The following is a 21,535-nucleotide window of genomic DNA, read 5'->3' as shown; positions in this document are numbered from 1 at the left end:
GCTCCTTAAGCTTATATTAATTACATTTATTCTCTAGAACTTCATGCTAATTTGTGGGATTGCAAAATTGATCTATTCTGTTTATGACAATTAATTACTGGCTGGATTTATTCAGTATATGACAATTAATAACTGGCTGGCAAACCAATAAGAATTAGATTTAAACAAGCACTTGAAGCGGAGTAGTTGGTTCGACGGGTCACTAGAACGAGTGTGCGCCATGGCCAACTATTAAAAGTGGTAAAAGCAAAAACCACTTGTGGCTTGGCATGTTAGCCTTGATAAAAGCTTCTACTTTTTGTCAGCACCAAGCCAAGTGTTCAAGTGCATAAACTGGCTGCAACTTGGTCAACAACTCGAGAGTATGACAATAAAAAATGTTCAGCTCAGGCGGCTCGATTACAGCTTGCTGTGACGACGACACTGATACTCTCTGGTGTCGATTAAATGTGCCCAAATGCCAAAATGTATATATCTTTATATAAATATACATATATACGTATGTATACATGCATGTGCTGGGCATGACTTGAGTTGACTTGGCTGAGACGCAGAGTCGAGCCGTAAGAAACAGCTGGTTGCATGCCAGGACGGGTATTGCCAATGGGAGGCACGAAACACGAGCGCAACGTGCATCGAATTCGGGTCATTTCTTGTATTTGGCCAGCCGAGCCAATGGGCCAGCCTTGGCGCCGTTCAGTTGCGGGCGGGTGGACGGACGGACGGCTTTAACATTTGGTAATTCGATTTCAGGCAATGTGCGCTGGCCAAAAATTGCATGTGCCCCAAGGGTATTGAACTGTGCCGAGTGTAGCTGTAGTTGTAATTGTTTTTGACAATCATCAAATTAATGTTTATTATGCATTGCTTCATCTTTGCAGGCAAACGAAACGATCAACCTAGACGAGCTGCAAACGTGCCAGGAACACAAGCCAAGCAGGTGAGACAAACACTTTTCCATTAGGCTTCACAGTATTCCCAGAGAATGCATGGAAATGCGTAAGCAAGAAATGAATCTTGGCATGCAACTTGGCCGCCAGACACGCCTCCAACACCCATGGTTCTCTGTAACTAGCCTCAAAGTAAATGTGCATACACATATATATATATACATATGTATACATGTAATTGAAGGCAAACTGCAATTGCCACTGCAAATGCAACGGCAACGGCAACGACTGCAGCAACAGCAACTGCAATGGCAATTGCAAGTCCAATTGAAGACCTGCCAGACGCCTTCATGTAAAACACTTGTAATCCGAGGCGACTGCCGCTAACAATGTGTTGTGCCGCTGCCAGGTAAGAAGTGAAAGGAGGGGGCGTTTTGGTGCCTGGGAGCCCCATGTCGCAACACCGGGAAGCACTGCCAACCACAATTACAATTGCCATCGACTGCAAATGGCATGCAAACCCTACAATAACACAACTTGCCAATTGCCGATGTCTTTCAGCAGCTGCAACATCGTTAGCAGCATATTTAATTAAACACCAGCATAATTGGCCCCACATTAAACAATGTGAGCGGCCCATTAGCCCATGAACTACAGAGCCAGCCAGACATTAACTTTAATTTTGATTTCAATTTACAATGCTTGGCACGATAAACTCTATGATTGTTGACAGTTTTTGAAATATTTATAATCGATTTCCAATGTTTTTTTTCTATGTTGCATAAGAAACGAATTTAAGCTTGTTTCTGGCAGTTAAGATTTAATAATTAAAATCTTTACATTACATATCTCTTATAAAGAATTTTAATTGTTAATTCAATTATTTAAAAACCAAGCCGCCTCCTTTCCTCGCTTTTATAAAAACATAAAAAAAATGTTTGAATGAAACGCCTACCACTTTATAATTGTTTTAATATTTTGGCATTTCTTTCTCCCACTCACATTACAAATGTGAACACAAACAAACACTTAAGTCGGCAGACAATTGAATAGATTTTCAGTTAAAAAAAAAAAAAGAAAGAAAAAAACAAAGAGCGAGCAACAAAAGCAAAAGGCAGCTGCATCGAAACGTTTAGTCTGAGAGATTTGCTTTGAAATAAATGACAACAACAATAAAAACTTTCCATTTCTAACAAAATTACACTCCAAGTCAAACAAAGCAAGACAAATTTATCTCGTTATCCGATTTTCTTCTTCTTCTTGCTGCTGCTGCTGCTGCTTGGCCCCACGAAACTTGAATTTCTGTTGTGTGTGGTAAAAATATATTTGGAGTTTTTCAAGAGTCCCCTCAAATATATATGCTCATTCCACATGCAACACACGTGGCACCATAACAATATATTGCTGCCAGTGGCTAGAACCAATTTGTGGCGGCGCTCATGTGTCGGCGGAACTGGCTATTAATTAATGCCGCGGTTGGTTTTTGGTGGGCAGCAAATTATTGAGTGCTAAATGGTCAAAGTGGCGGCTATTCAAATGACTTGATGCCAGTCAGACATGCAAGCGCTGCTCCTACTCCAACTGTCTGGGCTGCATTCCCTGTGACAAGCTGCAAAATTGCATTCGCTGGCACAAGGGCAAATACTCATCAGCAGCAGCAGCAACAGCAGCATCGGCAGCAACATCAGCAACATCAGCAGTAGCATCTGCCAAACAAGAGCTGTTGACAATGTGTTTAATTTAATGAAGAAAAATGTCACTCACAGTTTATGCCATAAACTGACAGCAGAGGCCCAGCCATTGTTGTTGTCAGCATTAAATGTACATTAAGGCAAATTGCACAAAAAGTATTACGAAAAAAAAAAAGAAAGAAAAGAAACAAAAAACAGCAAGCGAAACAGCAATAAAGCATTTTGCAGTGCGTGTGAAAAGCGACGCGATAAAAAACGCAGCAAAAACGCGCGTGCGCGCACCCAATGCAACAGTTGCGACAGCGCACTGTCAGGATGCAACTGTTGCTGGCGGGTGTTTCCAGTGGCCGTTAGCTAGATAAACAAGCGATAAGCAATATTGCTGCTGCTACTGCTTTAATTGAAACTGTCAATTGAGGTTTCACTAGCTCGCTCTCTCTATCTCTCGCTCTCTCTCTCTCGCTGCGTTCGCCATTTGTGGCGTAGGCGATAGTGAAAGTTGCAAGCGGACATTCGCCAGTTGGCCGCAAAGTACAAATACAGGTAATTAATGCCAATTAAATGTCAAGTAGTTGCAGCCCAACCGCTGTCCTAGGCGTGTTTCATTTTTGCTTTTCTGTATTTTACAAACAGCAACTCAATCGTTGACCGCGCCAACTTTGACTTTCAAATGTTGCACTGATTAATTATGCCACACCGAACTGCACTTCGAGTTTGTTTAACGGCAACGCCAGACGCCAGACGCTAGACGCTTGACGCTGGCAGCTCAATTGATTTCATTTCTCACGACCAAAGTCGCGACGTCAGCTGTCAGGCTCGTGAGTTTCTACTTGACTGGCTTGCCTGCCAGACAGACTCTTCGCCAGTTGCGAGTTAGTTCAATTAAGCGCAGCCAAGCAGCTGGCAACGATTCCACTCACCCCCACATATGCAGCCGGCCTAATGCGTTATGCACTTTCTACAAAGCTCTGAAAAGCGAAAAAAAAAGTAAGAAAAAACAAAAGAAAAGAAAAGTGCAAGTTGCCGGCGGGTCGATGGGCAACAGCAACATCAGCAACTTGCAACTATGCGATTACCGCACAACAAAGTTATTTATGATTATTTAATGCAAAAGCTTGTTGCTGCTGCTGCTGCTGCTGCTGCCTGCAGGTTCATTGCCCAAAACTTGCATTTTCCTTCAGTTGTTGTTTTGCATTTTCCCTGCACTTGCTGACGGCATTCAAATAGCTCCCGGCCAAGCCCGCTGGCTGTCAACGAGCTTCTTCCACAGTCCACGGACCATAATGGCTGCTTTTGTTTGCTATCGCGTCTTGCGTTGAACTTTGAACTTGGCCCGCCTGGCAGCGGCTTACTGGCTTTCTTTTATGGCATTGTCAGCAGCGCCAACAATGAGTGCAGACCAACTGCACACTCATTGTGCGCGAGAGCGCTTGTCCTTGTGCACGCTGCGTATACGTAATATTTAATGTGCTTATTTTGCGAAACCTGTGCTAAATACAATATCGTTGCTACAGCTGCGTCTGTTGTAAGCTAATAATTGCAGAGTAACGCAGAAACAAAGTTTGTAATTAATTGTTATTAAATTGTGCTGTGGCACAGTTTAGCAACAGAAATAATATTGTATTTGTTTTGCCCAAATATCAATTGCAGCCTTCGATTATAGTTTGCTTGTTGTCTCTCGCAATCTATCTGCAAATTGCAATGCTTTTTCGGGCTGCCAAACTGCAAATGCAATGCAAATAATTGTTCAACTCTGACATACAATTACATGGCACATCGCATACAACTACTATAGACATATATATGTATATATATCTACTGCATACTTAATGCAGTCAAACATATTTAGCACAAATATTTCATTCGTTTGCTGGGCCAATGCTTTGGCTGTTATTTTGGCCGCAATTGGCAAATTGTTCTTTTGTGGCATTTTGTGACCTAGTCATGTGCCCAGCTTGGCTTGATGAAACTAGTTCTTGTCTTACACAAACATTTATTTGTACAAAATTACATACTTTCACGGTACATCAAAGCTTAAAGCCATTATCGATTCTATACGTTAGACATAAAGCACAAGAATACCAGATATATTCGAACTTAAGGAGAGGAATACTGATTTTTGTTTGGCTCTGCATTTTTTGCAGGTATATTTATCTTAAGACTAGCAAAGTTGGGAAAATCTTTGTATTTTTATTTTTTTATTGTTTATTAGAGACTTTTAGTTTTATTTGCGCTTCACACAGACGGCTGACAGCGGAGCATGAGTTTAGCTTTTTTGATTGTCGGCTAGTTGTCTTAAATGTTTATTGTATACAAGAATCTAAGGCCGTAAAGAAGCTTCATAAATCTTCAAAAGCGACGAGTGCTAAGTATGCACTGAGTCACACTTAGTCGCTGCTTGGCTGCTATTGTTGTTTAGCTTTTAGTTTATTTAGTTGTTTTTTACTTTTAGTTTTTTTCTGTTTTGCAAACTGTTGGGTGTTCATTATTTATGGTTCTACCTAGTCGAGATTTGAATGTGAACCGGTTGCAAGGCTTTAAAATAGCTGCCAGCTGAGCACAAAGCAAACCATTTCTGAAACTGTGAACTATGCACAATGGCTTAATGTCTCCGGCAGGCGCCCCAGAGCTTCCAGTTCTCTGGCTATAGAAAACCACAATTCGGACCAGGCTCTCTGAGCGTTAATGCAGCTGACAGAAATGTGTGCCGCCGCCGGCTGCTGAACAAACCGCAAAACTACTCGACTCGACTCCAGGCTGACCATGAGTCATGACTGCAACCCCAATTGCAACTGTATTGTCTACGCCAGGCTGCCAGGCGGGCAGTCAGGCAGCTTGACAGCCAACAAATGGTGCATGCAAATTTGTTGCACGTTACAAAACGGAGTCTGTGGACACTCCAATATCTTGAATATCTTTACAAAATATCCCACGCAACAGGTTTGAATACTTTTATTTCCTTTTTGGTTTTCGTGCGGTTTACTTGTGGCCAGCCACAGCTGGTTTTTCTGTGACCCAGCTCAAGCAGAACCCTTGGGGCACAGCAACATATTCTACGCATCATAAACATTTTTTACTGCACATAATTTGGTATCAAGCAAAAACTAAAAAGTCTCTCCCAAAAACTTGACCGACCAACCAAACAGTTGGTGTCTGTGTGTGGCCATAAATTGAAGTTACGATCCTCGTCTTCTGTGTGTGTGCGTTGCCTGTGGGAAACGAAACACGCAGTTGAAATGCGATGCCTGCTTCGAGCAAGTGATACAGTTCGCGCTTCTCTACAAAATACCTTATAAATTGCAGCTTTATGCAATCAAGCAGCCGGTGCAAAGTTCATCTGCTTTATAAACTAATAAAATTGAGTTTTATTTTCTTATAAGATAAATTCTAATTGTGAGTATCTATTTGATGTATCTACTAAAATTTGAATAAATATTAATAGCAACCGTTACTCTCTTAGAGTATTTTCTCGTCGCCAAATCGTCGAGAAAGCACTTTTACTCGTCTTATTTATTGAGGGAGGGCAATTTTAATGAAGCTACATGTTGCGGCAACACATGTGCAACACAGAAAGTGGAAACTGGCTGAGGAAGCTGAACTCGCACTGAAACCAGACGCCGTTCGGTTGCATGAATGAATGCGTTTTCATTTATTAATTTGCAGTCTTTTGTTGCTGCTTCAGCCTTAGAGCTGTTGCTGCTGCTGCTGCTGCCACAACAGCTGCACCCCAACGCAGTCGCCACGTTGGCGTCGCCTTCGCCAGTGCGTCACGCAAATGAAAACGAAGACGAAGACGCCGCCAATCTGGCCATGGCAGCGACATGGGAACTTAACCTTGAAATATTTTAATACTCCGGCTGTTTCATTGAGCACATTAAAAGAGTACCGACATTAAAAGAGTACCATATTCTCAACTTGGTGATATTATCAAAGAACCATAAATGTCCCGATTAATTATTGCCTCACATAGATACATTTTTTAATGTCTTAATATATAAATAGACTACATAAGCCAATTAGCTAACTTCTGATGCGCAAACTGAGAACTATATATCAAGGCTTCCCTCAGTCTTGAACATTGTTAATTTTGATTGTCATTAAAAAGGTTTCTGGCAACTCAATCTGTAACGTCTATCTTGCGATAGATACTACTTGAAAACAGCTCCATTAAACAGGTAGTTGGTTTCTCTCACTCGAAATACATTTCTCTCCGCAAAACTTGATAAACAGACTTCTTTTCACTTAAATTGTTGCCCAAGTTGTTGTTGTTGTTGTTGCTGTTGTGGCTATTGTTATTGTTATTGTGGTCTCACAAGTTTGTTGAGTTACCTGTTGAAAAAATCCCTCCGCTTGCCCCAACATCCGGCCAGTTCGAGTTCTCTAATGGCCAGTTCGAGGAACGAGTACCATTTGGCTAATGACATCTTTGGCTTGTGTTTAATTGTATAAACTTCACTACCTGCTGGCGAGTAGCTCAGCTAGGAAATTAAATGGCTTATGTTAATTAATGTTTATGCCATATAGCGCCCGCTGTGTCTCGTTTGGCTGTGCCATTGGCATTGGCCTTTGGTGCGAGCCAGGCCTCAACTCTTAGCTTACACAGGGATCCAGTTTCTAGCTAACCAGCTGCTTGGTCAGTGCAATTAACTCTTGCTCGATAACAGCTTCGATTTCCAATTACCCATTCAGGTGAAAATTCATAAATTATATTTAACATGAAGCAAGAATCAAAAGAAGTTTTTTTTTTTTAATAATCATTTAAATGACTTTTCTCTGCTTTAAATATTCTAAAAATTAATTAACTTATTTAGAACTGATTTAGTGTGAATTGAAACGGTATGAATCACTCAGTCGAAGCTTCAATTTCAACTTTGATACAAAAGGCATACAAAATGTTATATATATTGAATCTGTATATACTAATTTACTTGCATTTAACTAATTAATGCCCAAAATGAAGATTGTCAATCTTCAAAAAGAATGAAAAATTTCGACCTAGAACTTTGCACTTTGTCGAAACGGTATTTTAAAGGCAGCCTAATCGAGCTCAAATTTAAATATATGATATTATACTGAAACGGCTTTATTCAAAAAAGAATATTTCTAATTGGAGTAGTCGAGAGCCAGTTTCATTTCCTTGGCTCGAGACGACTTTGTTTCGCCTCTAATTGCCAGCTGCCTTTTATAGCCAACTCCGAGACGTTGACATTTAAGGCAGCGCCCACAACATCCGCTGAGGCAGGCGGCCCAACCCGAAACAAACACTTTAAGCTCAGGAATTTGTTCGATTTTAGTATTTTTTGTTTTATTATTATTATTATTATTATTATTTTTTTTTTTTTTTTCAAATGCTTTTGCACAAATATTGAATCAGTCATCGCCCAGAAACTTCAAGTGCTTGGCCCGAGTCAAACACTGTGTACATTTTCTATGCATAATGAGGTGAATAAAAATAAATTTTTTATGCTGCTCTGCATAATTCCAGAGGCAGAACTTTGGCATGCAGAGCGCAGGTGTATATAAGTATATACATATATTTACATAACGATAAATATATAAATAAACAGCAAAGCGAATGGGAAATGGAGAATGTAAATTGGAGAATGGGCAGCAGAACAAACGGCAGCTGTCGACGCGGCCACGCATAAATCTCACGTGTAAATGTGGAACAAACAACACGCACATCTCTCTCATCTCAGATCAAAGTTTTATTTAAATATCTGCGCTCATCTCGCGTTTTCGATTTTCGGCTTCGGGGGAATCTTCTTGTGGTAATTTGTAGATCTGTGAATTGGGTGAGGTTGCAGCTTGATCTATGGCTCTGGCTTTTGACTCGAATGGTGAACACTAATTGAGTGCAGCCCCGTTTCTGGATCGCTAATGGAGCGTTTGATTCGATTACAGCCTCAGCTGTGTGATTCAATCAACAGACTCACTGCAGCGCATCCAGCATTTATGGCTTCTGTTTCGTTCTTCTTTGCAACACAAAACGTGTTTGTTGTTGTTATACACACACATGTATATATATATTTGGATAGGTATACATATGTATAACGATCTCCACACATTCTTCGCATATTTTTGGTGTGTAAAATGCGTTAAGAGTCCAGAGATTAGCCTCCTAGCGGCAATTGGCCAAGTGCAGCAGACAAGAGAAAATACCGAATCGGGCGAGAAGAGAACTTTCTGCTGCTGCTGCTTCTGTTGCTCCGGCTGCTGCTGTTGGCTAAACCTGTTGGCCCCAATTGGAAGTCGCAGACGAGGCGACGGTCAGTTAACTGTTTCGTAGCCTGTAAGCGGCACCAAAAGTTTTGTATGCCAACGATCAGATAAAGGCAAATACAAAGAGTCGAATGCAAAATATTGAAATGGCCTGGCGGCACGGAACGGGTTTAATGCCTGGAACTGCTAAAAATACAAAAATACCTGCATGTACTCTCTTACATACACACAGATATATACATATGTATATATAGCATTTGGCAAAGCAAATTCTCGGGCATCAATTAAATGGCGCGGAACCCAGCTGACCGACTTTTGCGCCAGTCGAATTCAACTTTATGGCTAACGAGCTGACACCCGTCCTGGCTGGCCTGGCTAGATCCGCAAGTTCGGAGCATGAAATTTATGCAGATTTATTTGTGTTACATTTATCTGCAGCAACAGCAACAGCAACATCTCTATAGATATCTCTGCTTCCCTGGGCTCATCTCATCTCTCGCATTCCATGTGGCGAGAGCGCGATGGCTAAACTTGAAAACCAGCTGCAAGTTGTTGTTTGGCCGCCGCAACATGTTGTTGTGGTCGGATGTTGGCGGTCTTCGTTTAAAGTTGTCTTGTTGATGCCCATTTTTATGGTCAAATAGCACAACAATTTGTTGCAAATTCTCTGCTGCGCCATGTGTGTCAGTTTTGCTCAAATTTGGTCAGCCGGCGAGGCACTTGCGAACCCTTTGCTGCTATAGACCTACTGCAGCCTCCACTTGGTTAGCGCCTGGCTGAGAATTGGCGCACATTGCAGCCTCGTCTGTGGCCATAAACAAATCGAGTATCGAGTATCGATGCCGCAACCGAATGCAAATGAGTGAAAGAAAAAATGCCAGCAATTAACAAACAAACAAAAAAAAAAAAAAAAAAAAACAAAAGCAAACAGCAACTCGGGCAATTTATGTGTAGCAGCGGCAAACAAATGCGATATGCAAAGCAAAAACACGGCAGCAACTGTTGGCAGCGTCACAGTTATGCAATTAGCTGCGCGCTGAATCCACCTCCCCTCGCCCTCCCACAGCGGCCAGCTGATAGCAATGGTATTCGCGAACGGATTGCACAAAGCCAAGATTTATGCATATTAACGCTTAACCAAAACGCTGACCCAAAAAATAACGGTAGCAGTTGCTGCTGCTGCTGCAAATGCAAAAATCAAGCGTAGCATCAGCAACAGCCGCAGAAGCTGCACAGCGGCAACCGTTTAACAATGGGTCAACTTTCGTTCGTGTTGGCGTTGATAAATGTGCCCAAGAAACAAACTCCATGAACTGAACGCTGGCCTGTTGTCATCTTTGTTGTGAAGCTTTTTTGGGCCGCTTTGTCTAGCGGCAGCCGTTGTTGTTGTTGTTGCTTGGGGTGTTGTCGCTGTTGTCAGCAGCAACACTTTCCCAATTAGACGCCGCCACAATATGCTGCTGGCAAATTGATGTAAAAACTCACTTGCAATCTTAGCTGGCCCTAAACGGGGCTAATGGCTTAAAGACATAAATGCCGCATTCTTTGTTCTGATGGCTGTGTGAGCAATCCTAACTGTAACAACAGAAGCATTCTGAGAACGTCGGATTTGGTTACTAATACCTGCTCGCCGTATTTCGTCACTAGAATGAAACACTGTATGGGTATATAATTATAAAATTTTAAATGACAAATATATCCAAATGACCTCAAAATATAATTGCCAAACATTTAAACGTTTATCTTATATTTGCCAATGCAAAGACCAATTTTCTCGTTCAAAATTATTCCGTTTCAATGAATTAAATTCTTGAGGAAATACAAAAAATAATGAATATAGCTATTTCTGTTAAGGAAACTGGTTTGCCTTCCTGCCACGTTTGTCTATAAGTATATACGATACTCGACTTTTTGTTTAGAAATTTTCAAAGTTTTTACGCTTTTTGGGCAGGTTGAGTATTCCACAGTTTTTATGTTAATGTCATTTAATGCACACACATAGAGACTGTCACTTCCCTGGGCAATTTTAGAAAGTCATAGAGACGGCAACAAACTAACTAACAACAACAACTGATTACCCAACAGCAATTGGAGACACTGTCCAAGTGGCGAGAGAGCAAAGCAAACACAGCATTGTCGATGGCCATGTGACAAAGAGTGTGAGCAAAAAACATGCTCAGTGAATCCCCAGTGCTGCAGCAGTAACGACAACACCAACACCAACAACAGCAACAGACAACAAATATGTCGAAAACAACAAAAATCATTTCAATAATTTCATTATCAAGATGAAGATTGATTGATAGTCGCGATGGTAAATGAATGCTTGGCTGCCTGCTTGGTGAAGACATTGAATAGCCAGCCGCATGGCCACTTGGTCAATTGGTTTCGGCTGCCTGGGTAGGCGAAGCCGACTAATGCGAATTGCCCAGCTGGACTACTGCGAAATGTTGCTGTTAGCGCTCTTATATTTACATTCAATAATTTTGAATCATGATGCAGAAGCTGCACTTATGTAGTGAAAGTTGATTGTTGGGCCGGCCAGTGCAACGGCAACTTGAGTAGCAGCAACAGTTGCTGGCAGGGCTTACGCAATCGGCGTCGCAATGAAAGTTTTTATCAGTCTTTAAGTTGATGCGCTAATAACACGGCGCAACACTGTAATGACAATGACAACAATGCAAAGCAATACTCATTTGACTTTATTTTCTTTGCAATTGCAGAATATGGTGGAATAAGTTGGACAGCAGCAACGGCAACGGCAAATCAGCAACAGCAACAATCACAACAGCAACAGGCAGCAACAACACACAAAATGTCCTCCTCGATTTGCTCGCACTTCACGCAAAATGCGTGGAAAAAGGATTTGTGCTCGAACTGCTTCAAGTCCAAGGATGAACACAAAGCAGCTGCTGCAGCCGCAGCTGCCGCACAGCAGGGCACTAAGCTGAGCGCTCTCAAGTCAGATAGCCACACAAAGACTGATTACCCGAACAAGCACAAAACGCCAGCCAAGAGCATCATCAAGAAGGCGTTTGGCGTGCGCCTCACCACAACTAGCAGCAGCAGCAGCAGCAGCAGCAGCAACAGCAACAGCGGCAGCAGCTTCAGCAAGTCGAGCAGCAGCTCCAAGTCAAGCAAGGTTTGCTTTCCCAAGCAGCTGCACGAGATCATCGGCTATGGCGGCGAGTGGTCGGAGGACGATGACGACGATGATGATCATGACTTTATGAATCTGGGCAACGAGCACGATGACATGGCCATCACGGAGACTGACGACGAGGAAGCCATCGAACTGAAGCGCATTACACGCGCCAACACAGACTTCAATATGAACAATGGCAATCTGCTGGGCGATGCGCAGGACAACATCAAGAAGTCATTCGCTGCCCTCAAGCTGGGCGCGCCCCAGGTGGACAAGGAGGGCAAGAAGCAAACGCTGACGATCAATGTGATGCCCTTTGGGCAGCCGCTAAAGTCAGCTGGCGCCAAGGCAGCGCCGTCCAAGTCAACGGAAACGTCCAAGGCAACAACAACAACAACAGCATCAACTGCAGCCACATGCAGCAGCACAGTGACAGCCAAGCCTGTGGCAGCAGCAACGAGCACAACAGTCAAGAGCACCATTACCAGCACGGCCAACAAGAAGGTGACCACAACACTGACTCCCACGCTTGTGAAGCCAACGGCAGGGGCAGGGGCAGGGGCAGGTGCATCGGCGCGCGATGGCAAGGACAGTCCGCCCATTGAGCGAGCGATGGAGAAGTCTCTGCTGGACGAAATCTCCGAGACGCTGCAGCAGAAGCAAAAGCAAAAACAAAACGAAATCAACTCGGCGGCAGCAGCCACAGTCACAACAACAACAACAACAGTTGCAAGCAGCAGCAGCAGCAGCAGCAATAGCAGCAGCAATAGCAGCAGCAAAATCAAATTCGAGCTGAGCTCACTCACCGACTCGCCAAAGCCATTTCTCGACCTTAAAAAATCCATTGCGCGTAATGCGCCCATAACCAAGGATCACACCAAGCCAAAGGTGAATGTGTGCCACAAATACTCCGACACGGACAGCAACTGCTCGGACTCGGAGAACGGTGTGTCCGCTTATTACGATGTGGTCGAGACGCAGCTGAGCTACGAGAACTTGCCCGATGGCAAGTACAGTGAACAGGTGGGCGTGGCCAGCGCCCAGGCGGAGTCGAAGAGCACGCACTACTCGAGCTCCCAGTACATAACGGACATGCTGCTCAGCTCGAAGACACGTGCCGCCAGCTACAATCTGCACGAGGGCAACTTCATGACCAGCAAAATAACCTCAGACGGACTGATTGTCACCAAATGCAGCTCGGACGACGCACTGGACTCCACGGGCAGCAGCTTTGACGGCAGCTCCGATGAGGAGAATACCTACAACATGATACGCAGCGAGTCCGACTCGGGCATTGGCATTAGCATTGGCAGCGACTACAAGAATCTGCCCAGCGGCGCAGTCAAGGGCAGCATCGAGCAACGCTCGCTGGTGGAGAAGAAGCTCAGCGCCAGCACCAACAACTCGGACTACGAGGACATACAGATTGGCGATCAGTCTGGCAACCAGGCGGCAGTCAAGAGCCGCGAGCTGCATGGCGAGCCCGATGGCAGCGCCGATCCGGACAACAAGCTGGAGCAGAATCAGCAAGAGAAGAAGCAGGAGTCAGCGCCAGAGGCGATGCCACAACAGCTGCCAGCGCTGCCCAAGTCGCCGCCGCCGCCAATGAAAATCGACGCGCGTCCCTCATTCTTGCACGGCCTCAAGAAGCCCGAGCTGCCCGCTAAGCCGCTCGTCAACGTCGGCAACAACAACAGCAACAGCTGCATTAGCAGCAGCAGCAGCAGCAGCAACAACAACAGCAATGGCAATGTTAACAACAACAACTCGCTGTTGAAAACCTTTATGATCAAGCGACAGCCCGGCAACGCCGAGCAGCAATTCATCAGCCAGCTCCAAACGGCAATTTCCAAATCAAGCGAAAATTTGCTATTAGCTGCTTCAGCCTCAGCAGCTGCGGCTGAGTCAGCCAAAGATGATGCCAAACTTAAAAAAGGCAAAGCTCCCAATCCGCCACCAGAGCCCAAAACGAGTGCACCGACTACGCCGGAGCGCGATTACAGTTTGGTAGTTGAATTCGAGCAGGCAATAACTGCGGAGTCTGCTGCTGCCAAACCAGCGGATACTCCAACTAGCACGGAGAAATCGCCAACAGCAACAGCAGCAGCAACTGAAAGTGTTGCCGGAACACCCACAGCAACTAGAACAACAACTGCAACAGCAGCAGCAACGGCAGCAGCAACAGCAGCAGCAACCGCCACAATAGCATCTGGCAGCAGCAGTAATATGTATACCAGAAAGCCGCCTGTGGCAGCCGCTACACCGGTCATACGTGAAAAGGACAAGCGGGAGCGAGCAGTCATTAATCCCAAGTTCCGCAGTCTCAACAATTTCGTGATGCAACGTGCCAATGCAACAAAGCAGCTACAGTTGCAATCGTCCACCTCTGTGCTGAACCTGAAGCAGCCGTTGACGCCGGAGCCAACGCCGCGCAATCAGCGGCATCTGTCCATGTCCGAGGAGTGCCTGGCGGCGGCTGGCCTAACAGATGCGAGCAGCAAATCTTCGAAGTCGCCGAACGCATCGCCGCCACAGAAACAGAAATCCAAGTTCTCGATCAAGAAGTTCCTGCGCATGGGCAGCAACGGGGGCAAGTCCAGTGAGCCGCTGACCAAGAAGGAGGGCAGCGTCTACACCGAGATCTGCACGGGCGACGATGGCAGTGTTGTGGGCAAGCCGCGTCTGGTCATCATACATCCCATTGACATCAATCCCACGGCCGTTGAGGTTGTCAAGGACATCACGAAGACCAACGATGCTGTCTCCGCGCAGACGGTAGCCGTAGTCACCGCCAAGCCGCCAGCACCGCCGCTGCGCGCCAGCGAGGGGCAGCGCAGTCATGAGGCCAATAAGCCGGCACGCCCACCGCCGCCCAAAAGCGCTGAGCTGCGTCGCAAGCAGAAGACGGAGCTAACTGCCACGCTCAGCTCGAGCAGCGTGGATTCGGCAAAAATCAGCGGCAATCCCAATGCCGGCGGCTCCATCAAATCTAAAGCGGACAATGTCTATGCCAATTTGGGTGAGTTTGAAAATAGATGGCCTAAGTGGGTAACTGGGACGACCGAATTCCATAAATAATCAATCAGTGGAGTGCTAGCGTGGGTGTATCTCGCTCTTTCTACGAGCGTGATTGCGATCGTGATCCAATTGCGATTCCAAAAGAAAGCGCAAACAGATCACGTTCCCTGACAGCGCCCAAATGCCATGGCATAAAGTCATGCGACCTTCAGAATGTGGCTCTAAAGGGCCTCTTGTGCGTCAAATGTGCCAGTTGGCCAAGTCGTAGCCCCAAAGAAAATATCATAACTCGAAAGTAGAACCAAAACCAAACGAGTTACGCATTTCAATCAATATAACGGGCTCACGGCGATGGCGATCCGCAGAAGCCGTCGTCGCTTCACATAGCCATAAGTCGGGCAGGTAGCCAGATTAAAGTAGGTTAAGTGAGCCAGCCAAAGCTAAAAAGTAAAATATGTGAGTTTAACAGATGAACAAGCAGAACAGCAACAGCAACAGCAACAAAAATCGAAATGAAAACAAACCAAAGCCCAAAGCCAATGAGGTAACCACATGTGAGTGCCTAGGCTAGTCAGCTAAGAGCATGCCACCGGAAAACTGGTGAGACAAGAATCGCTGGCAGTGAAAGATTTAGAATCCGAGACCCATTTCTTGGCTGTCATTTTGTGGTCAGGCCAAATGTGGCGAGAACTTGTTACACCTGTTGCGGCCGGCAGGTGGCAGGTGGCAACTGGTGAAGGGGCCAGCGCACAGCACATCAGCTCAGCACTGTTGTCTGCGGAAAAGCCATTTGCCAGAGATCTTGGCCACTAGGCACCATTATGCGAATTGTAATTTGGGTCAAAATCACAATTAGTGTCGCAGGTTATACAGAAAAAACAAAACCAACAAACTAGCAAAAAAAAAAACATGGCCAGCTGTTGCAGTCATTTGGCATTGTGGCGGCCATGAAACTTGGCCAGCAAATGTTTCGTATAGATTAGATCTATAGATTCGCATAGGAAATTCACCGGCATGCAAAAATGCAAACATTATCTAGATAAGCATTAACAAATTCGTGCATCTCTTATTTCGTATGCTCTGATGTATATGCAGGCGAGATCCGCTCCTCGATAGCGCCACGCAAGCCGGAGCGCACGGCGAGCATGCGGGAGCGTGAGGCACAGCTAGAGCTGGTCCGTAAGCGGGGCGTACTTACCGATACTATCTCCATTTGCTCGTCAAACGGTGAGAATGTAACGGCCGAACAGTCCAAGGTGTGCAACACGAATCCTTTCGAGGTTGGCAAGCCGCCGGCCAGCTCAGCCACAGCCGGAACACCACCCACTGTCAACAGCCGCACGAGCACATTCGAGCGACAGCCGAAGAAGGCCGAGACCAAAATGTCCATATCCAGCAAGCTTGAGATCTTTGAGCAGCGCGCCCAAGGCACAGCCGATGCCACGGACAGTGCCCAGCGCAGCAGCCTGAAGGATTCGGTACGCAAGATCAACAGCACCATCGATAGCTACCTGAAGGACAAACGCGACTATGAGAACATGTACGAATTTGTCAAAATGGGCAATGGCAACAGCAGCTCGACAACGGCAGCTCCGGCTACGACAGCGGCGCCCACGCCTCCACTGCCGCCCATTCGCAGCAGTAACCTAGATCTATCCGCTATTGCCGGGCAGCGACTCAATGGCCGATCTGCCGGACGCAACAATATCTACTCGGATACGGCTTCCATAGCTAGCTACACGCGCAGCGAGTACGGTCCCGTACGCAACTACGGCCTGAACAGCAGCTTAGGTAAGTTGAATGCTATACATAAGTCTCTGGGCTAATCCTATCTGAATTATCTTATTTTGTAGCCAACATTCCACGCGTCATCTCGGCTTCATATGCGGGCAGCGAAGTAGGTGACCTCGACATCTACGCACCCTACAGCTACTACGGCAGCGAGGCTGGGGGAGATGTGGCTGCGGACATCAACGACAGCGTCTGGGGCATGCCAACGGTAAGCGAGAACAACTTAAATATTTGAGAGAACATCCTAAGATACCAATCCAATTTCGATCCCATTTAGGGCAACAAGAACCGCAGCAAGGCCACGAATCGTTTGCGCATGCGCAAGGGACGCAGTGTCGTGCACAAGAACATCGAAGACAACTACACAGCGGTTGTAGTGGCCAATCATGAGGCACTTGCCCAGGTGCTCGATCAGGTGAGTCCCACATGCTGCACATCAAACCGACCCAAAACAATGTATATTAATAAATGTAATACCTCAATAGCTTCAACAAACGCCTGTTGTGCCAGCTTCACTGCGGCCGCTGGCCAATGCCATTAACTTGCGCTACGAGGACTTTACCATTATTGAGGGCGCTCAGGCATTTGTCGTGGGCAAGAAAGCCTTCCATGCGGCACTGTGGACCACATCGCCCGTGACCTTGGCCCTGTCGGCTGACTGTAATCAGCTGGGGGGCGTTGGGGGCGAGCTGAGCCAGCTGACGGGAGGCGTTTGCGATGTGCTCAATCCCATAACGGAGTTCTGCGACCTGGTTCCCAGTTACCAGCTGCCACTGATGCCCACAACGGAGGTGACACTGCTACAGGCCACAATATCGGTGCTGCCCAGGCTTCAGCTGGAGACGCTGCAATCAATCGGATCCATACTGAAGGGCAAGTCCCAAGTGCTGGACAAGAGCAACTTTAACTTCCGAGGCTCGATACCAAATCTGAATAGCCTGAAGGATGCAGCTGGTGGCAATGCGCTACGAAATGTGGTATCCGTGCAGAACCTGAGCACATTGAATGAGGAGTCGACGTCGCCTGGCAACACGGAGGCCAACGATGGTGAGGAGATCACAGCCACGCCCCATGCAATGCCCGCCTTCGATGATGTCATGACGCGTGAGGTGGCATTCATAATGCTGCAGCTGGTCAACGGCATGAAGAATCTGCAGGCGAAGGCCATTGAGGAGACCCCGTTGAGCCTGTCGAATGTGGTACTCTCCAAGGATATGGATAACAAGGATGCGCAGGCGCGCCTCTGTGTCTTACAAGGGTACGAAAATCTGGTCATTTACGAACTCAACCATAATCTCTACTACTATTACAGCAATAACAACGACGACGACGAGCCGATGGGTACGCTATGCAAGTGCGCTCACAGCGCGTTGACCGAGATGCTGCCCACCACAAAGATTACGCCCATTCTGGCCGATATTTTGCAACAAGAGCGCGCCGAATCTCTGTCCAAGGCCAAAGCAGTGCTTGAGTTTGTGCTCTGGGGACCGTCGGATGTGGCGCTCTCCGGCACTACAAAGGAACGTGAACTCGCGCTGCAGCGCTGGCTGGACCTGGAGCGGGCTACAGTGCTGCACGGCCTAGTGCGCACGCGCGTCGAGCTGACCGTCTACGATGAGTGTCATCTGATGTTCCTTGTGCGCTCAACGGCCAAAATGATGAACGACGCAGCCAAAATTGTATGCAGCTATCAGCAACAGGCGTCCCAATGAACAACGAACAACGCCGACTTATCATAGCCTTATATTTATTATCCCAGATTGTCATAGGCTCGTAGTCCTCTGAGTTGTAGTTTAGGTATACTTTGAAATGTTGGACTTTAATGTCCCAAAGAGACATATTCGATACGTGAAACTTCATACATATGATCGATTTGGTATTTATCGAATACTTAGTATGAACTATCCTTAAAACGATTTAAACGATACGACATTAACCATATACATACATATGTAAACCCCATTTTGCCAAGCGTGCCAAATCGAACAACGCATGGAAATTAACTTGTAAAAACGTTGTCTACAGTGAAACTTGAATTAATTGTAGTATACTTGTACTTCTAAGTTATTCTATGCGACTATTTATAAATGACATAAATTACATACTTATACGTAATAACCGTTAAAAACTTTTGAAAGTCTAATATCGGTTTGTAAAGGAAAACATTGGTGTTTGTTTTAAATATACATTCGATACGATATTGTATACCTATCAATATTCAAATAAATAAACTCGAAAGTCTATAAAATAATTATGTATATTTTTATTATATATATTCTAATCTAAATATGATCTGATAATTTACATAGTAATACAATTGAATATCGACTGCGATTTGCTTTTCTGGTCCAAAATTTAAAATACACAATCATCTTTTAACAATCTTTACAATATATTTTCCAAATATCAGTCATCAGCAGTGTAAACCAATTTTATTTATTTAAACATTCTGTGAATATTCCTACAGTACTCATGAAATAATCTTTATAAAAAGCTTTATGTATGTATGTATGTATATTTATAGTATGTATATATGTATATCATGCAGAGAGATTACTTAGACTCTTTAACGATCATATTTATAAAGAGAATCACTTCAGCTGAAAGCTTTCATATCATCGTTAGATGTGCTATTATTGTGTGCTTTTCCAAATGTACAAATTGAAAAAGCTTTTGAGCAAGAATATAAAATCCGAAGTAAACAAACCTGTTGCTCAGTTCTCTATTGATCGTGAGTGTAAAATGTTGACGCAGAGAGTCAAGCTACAGCAGCTAATACGGGCTATACCATTAGAACAGGTTAATTTAATTTCAGCATGAATTGCGATTTAATTTTTTTATCATACATTCGTTATTTACCTTATCATTATAATTGATATCGAATGCAGCGCCAACGAACATATGCTGTGAGTAATGCATTAAACGTAGCGGAAAATGAGACAAACGTAGGGAAGCCTATTGGATGGGACCAGGCGCGGCCATACAATGAGATACCCAAGGTTTCCCTGTTTTACTTCATGCGCCATTTGATGCCCGGCGGAAAATACTATAAAAAACAGTTTCCAGAGATTATGTTGGACATGCGTCGTCAGCATGGTCCTCTCTTTATATTGCCCAGTTTGGGACCATATGATTTTCTTGTATCGAACGATCCGCAACACTTTGAACAGGTCCTGCGAGCCGAAGGACCCTGGCCGGAGCGTCCAGGGAGTCACGTATTGCACTATTTTCGAACAGTGACACGAAAGGAATTTTACAAGGACACCCCAGGAATATTAACAACGTAAGCTCGAATTCTTCTCTTCTAAGATATGAAAATGCCAAGTGCAAAAACTCATGCGTTTTACAGTCAAGGTGAGGACTGGGCGAAGTTCCGATTTAGTGTTAATCCAGTAATTATGCAACCGAAAACTGTTCGTCTGTACTATCAAAAAATGTCAGCAGTTAACAAAGAGTTCATTCAGCGGTAAATGAATCCAACAAATTTGCCATTGTACAAGTTATTTCTAACCGCTTTATTGCACTCAATTAGAATACGAGAGATTCGCGACAGCACCACATTTGAAGTTCCCGAAAACTTTGAAGAGGAGATCAATCGATGGACTCTTGAATCCGTTTCGGTGATAGCTCTGGACAAGCAATTGGGATTAATAAATGCCAATCGCAGCAATCCCCAGGCAAAGAAGCTTTTTGACGCACTCAATATATTCTTTGAACTATCGGGTGAACTTGAATTAAAGCCAACGATTTGGCGTTACATTGCCACGCCCAAATTCAAGAAGCTTATCAAAGTCCTAGGCGAAATCCAGGATATAACACTAGGCTATGTAAGCGAAGCTATCGAGCGACTAGAACGCGAGCCCTCCAACAAACCGGACCACGAAAAAAGTGTACTCGAGAAACTTTTGAAAACTGACCAACAGATAGCAAGAGTTATGGCTGTAGACATGCTGATAGCAGGTGTAGATACGGTACGAAGCAGTCGTTAATGTAATAAAAGCCTGAGATATCTACACTTAAAATATATTTGTCATTTCCAGACAACAACCGTGTTTACAGGTGTCCTTCTGTGTCTGGCTAAAAATCCGGAGAAGCAAGCGAAATTGCGTGAGGAAATTCGTAAAATTTTACCAAACAAGGATTCCGAATTCACAGAAGCCTCTATGAAGAATGTCCCATACTTGCGGGCCGTTATCAAGGAATCGCTGCGCCTTTATCCCTTAACATTGGGCAATGCTCGTGTGCTCAAATCAGACATTGTGCTAAATGGATACCAGATTCCCAGCAAAACAGCGGTCACGATGATGTCCACTGGCTTGCTCACCGATGATGAGCACTATCCCAGAGGTAAAGAATTTTTGCCCGAGCGATGGCTGCGACCGAGCAAAGAAGAAGCTTCAAGTGGGGAGTGCCCACACGCCCTTAAAGCGAGCAGCCCATTTATTTACTTGCCCTTTGGTTTTGGCCCACGCATGTGCATTGGAAAGCGTATTGTCGAAATGGAGTTAGAATTGGGAATCGCACGACTTATTCGCAACTTCAATATTGAGTTTAATTACCCCACGGAAAATGCATTCAAGAGTGTTCTAATAAATGTTCCCAATATACCTCTGAAATTCAAATTTACGGATGTAAAAGACTAAAATATTACATTAATATATAATATTGTGCTATATATAAACTTTGTATCTGGACATACTAATACGTAATATATTCTTTTATTATCGTCAAACATATATAATTACGAAATATATTGATGCGCCCCTCTAATGTACAAT

The 21,535-nt window shown here is 44.8% G+C and overlaps 2 protein-coding genes across 2 annotated transcripts in view; both read left to right on the top strand.

Annotated features, from left to right (window-relative positions):
* The window catches only part of LOC108621509 (uncharacterized), a 41,386-nt gene extending 22,378 nt beyond the window's left edge, over nt 1-19,008 (top strand). Inside the window, exons 2-8 of the mRNA XM_018018883.2 lie at nt 882-940; nt 11,527-14,967; nt 16,062-16,757; nt 16,820-16,965; nt 17,035-17,172; nt 17,243-18,015; nt 18,070-19,008. Coding sequence (XP_017874372.1) covers nt 11,619-14,967; nt 16,062-16,757; nt 16,820-16,965; nt 17,035-17,172; nt 17,243-18,015; nt 18,070-18,469 — 5,502 coding nt within the window. The 5' untranslated portion in view covers nt 882-940; nt 11,527-11,618 and the 3' untranslated portion in view covers nt 18,470-19,008. The remainder of the gene's footprint in view (nt 1-881; nt 941-11,526; nt 14,968-16,061; nt 16,758-16,819; nt 16,966-17,034; nt 17,173-17,242; nt 18,016-18,069) is intronic.
* A 387-nt stretch (nt 19,009-19,395) lies between these two features.
* LOC108621513 (cytochrome P450 CYP12A2-like) lies at nt 19,396-21,527 on the top strand. Its single transcript, XM_018018887.2, has 5 exons — nt 19,396-19,556; nt 19,646-20,040; nt 20,107-20,223; nt 20,290-20,728; nt 20,798-21,527. The coding sequence occupies exons 1-5, from the start codon at nt 19,410-19,412 to the stop codon at nt 21,398-21,400; spliced, it is 1,701 nt and encodes a 566-aa protein (XP_017874376.2). The 5' UTR covers nt 19,396-19,409; the 3' UTR covers nt 21,401-21,527.
* The last annotated feature ends 8 nt before the right edge of the window (nt 21,528-21,535 follow it).

The sequence above is a fragment of the Drosophila arizonae genome, chromosome 2 (assembly GCF_054131065.1).
Source record: "Drosophila arizonae isolate 15081-1271.41 chromosome 2, UAZ_ARI_1.0, whole genome shotgun sequence".
Lineage (NCBI taxonomy): Eukaryota > Metazoa > Arthropoda > Insecta > Diptera > Drosophilidae > Drosophila > Drosophila arizonae.
The sequence above is the reverse complement of the archived record's forward strand: the minus strand, read 5'-3'. Positions and strand labels throughout refer to the sequence as shown.

Excerpts from the sequence above, each read along its gene's own strand:
- LOC108621513 (XM_018018887.2), top strand. The coding sequence starts at position 19,410 with ATGTACAAATTGAAAAAGCTTTTGAGCAAGAATATAAAATCCGAAGTA. Across the intron at positions 20,224-20,289 it reads AACAAAGAGTTCATTCAGCG|AATACGAGAGATTCGCGACA; the intron begins GTAAATGAATCC and ends GCACTCAATTAG. Across the intron at positions 20,729-20,797 it reads TGATAGCAGGTGTAGATACG|ACAACAACCGTGTTTACAGG; the intron begins GTACGAAGCAGT and ends TGTCATTTCCAG.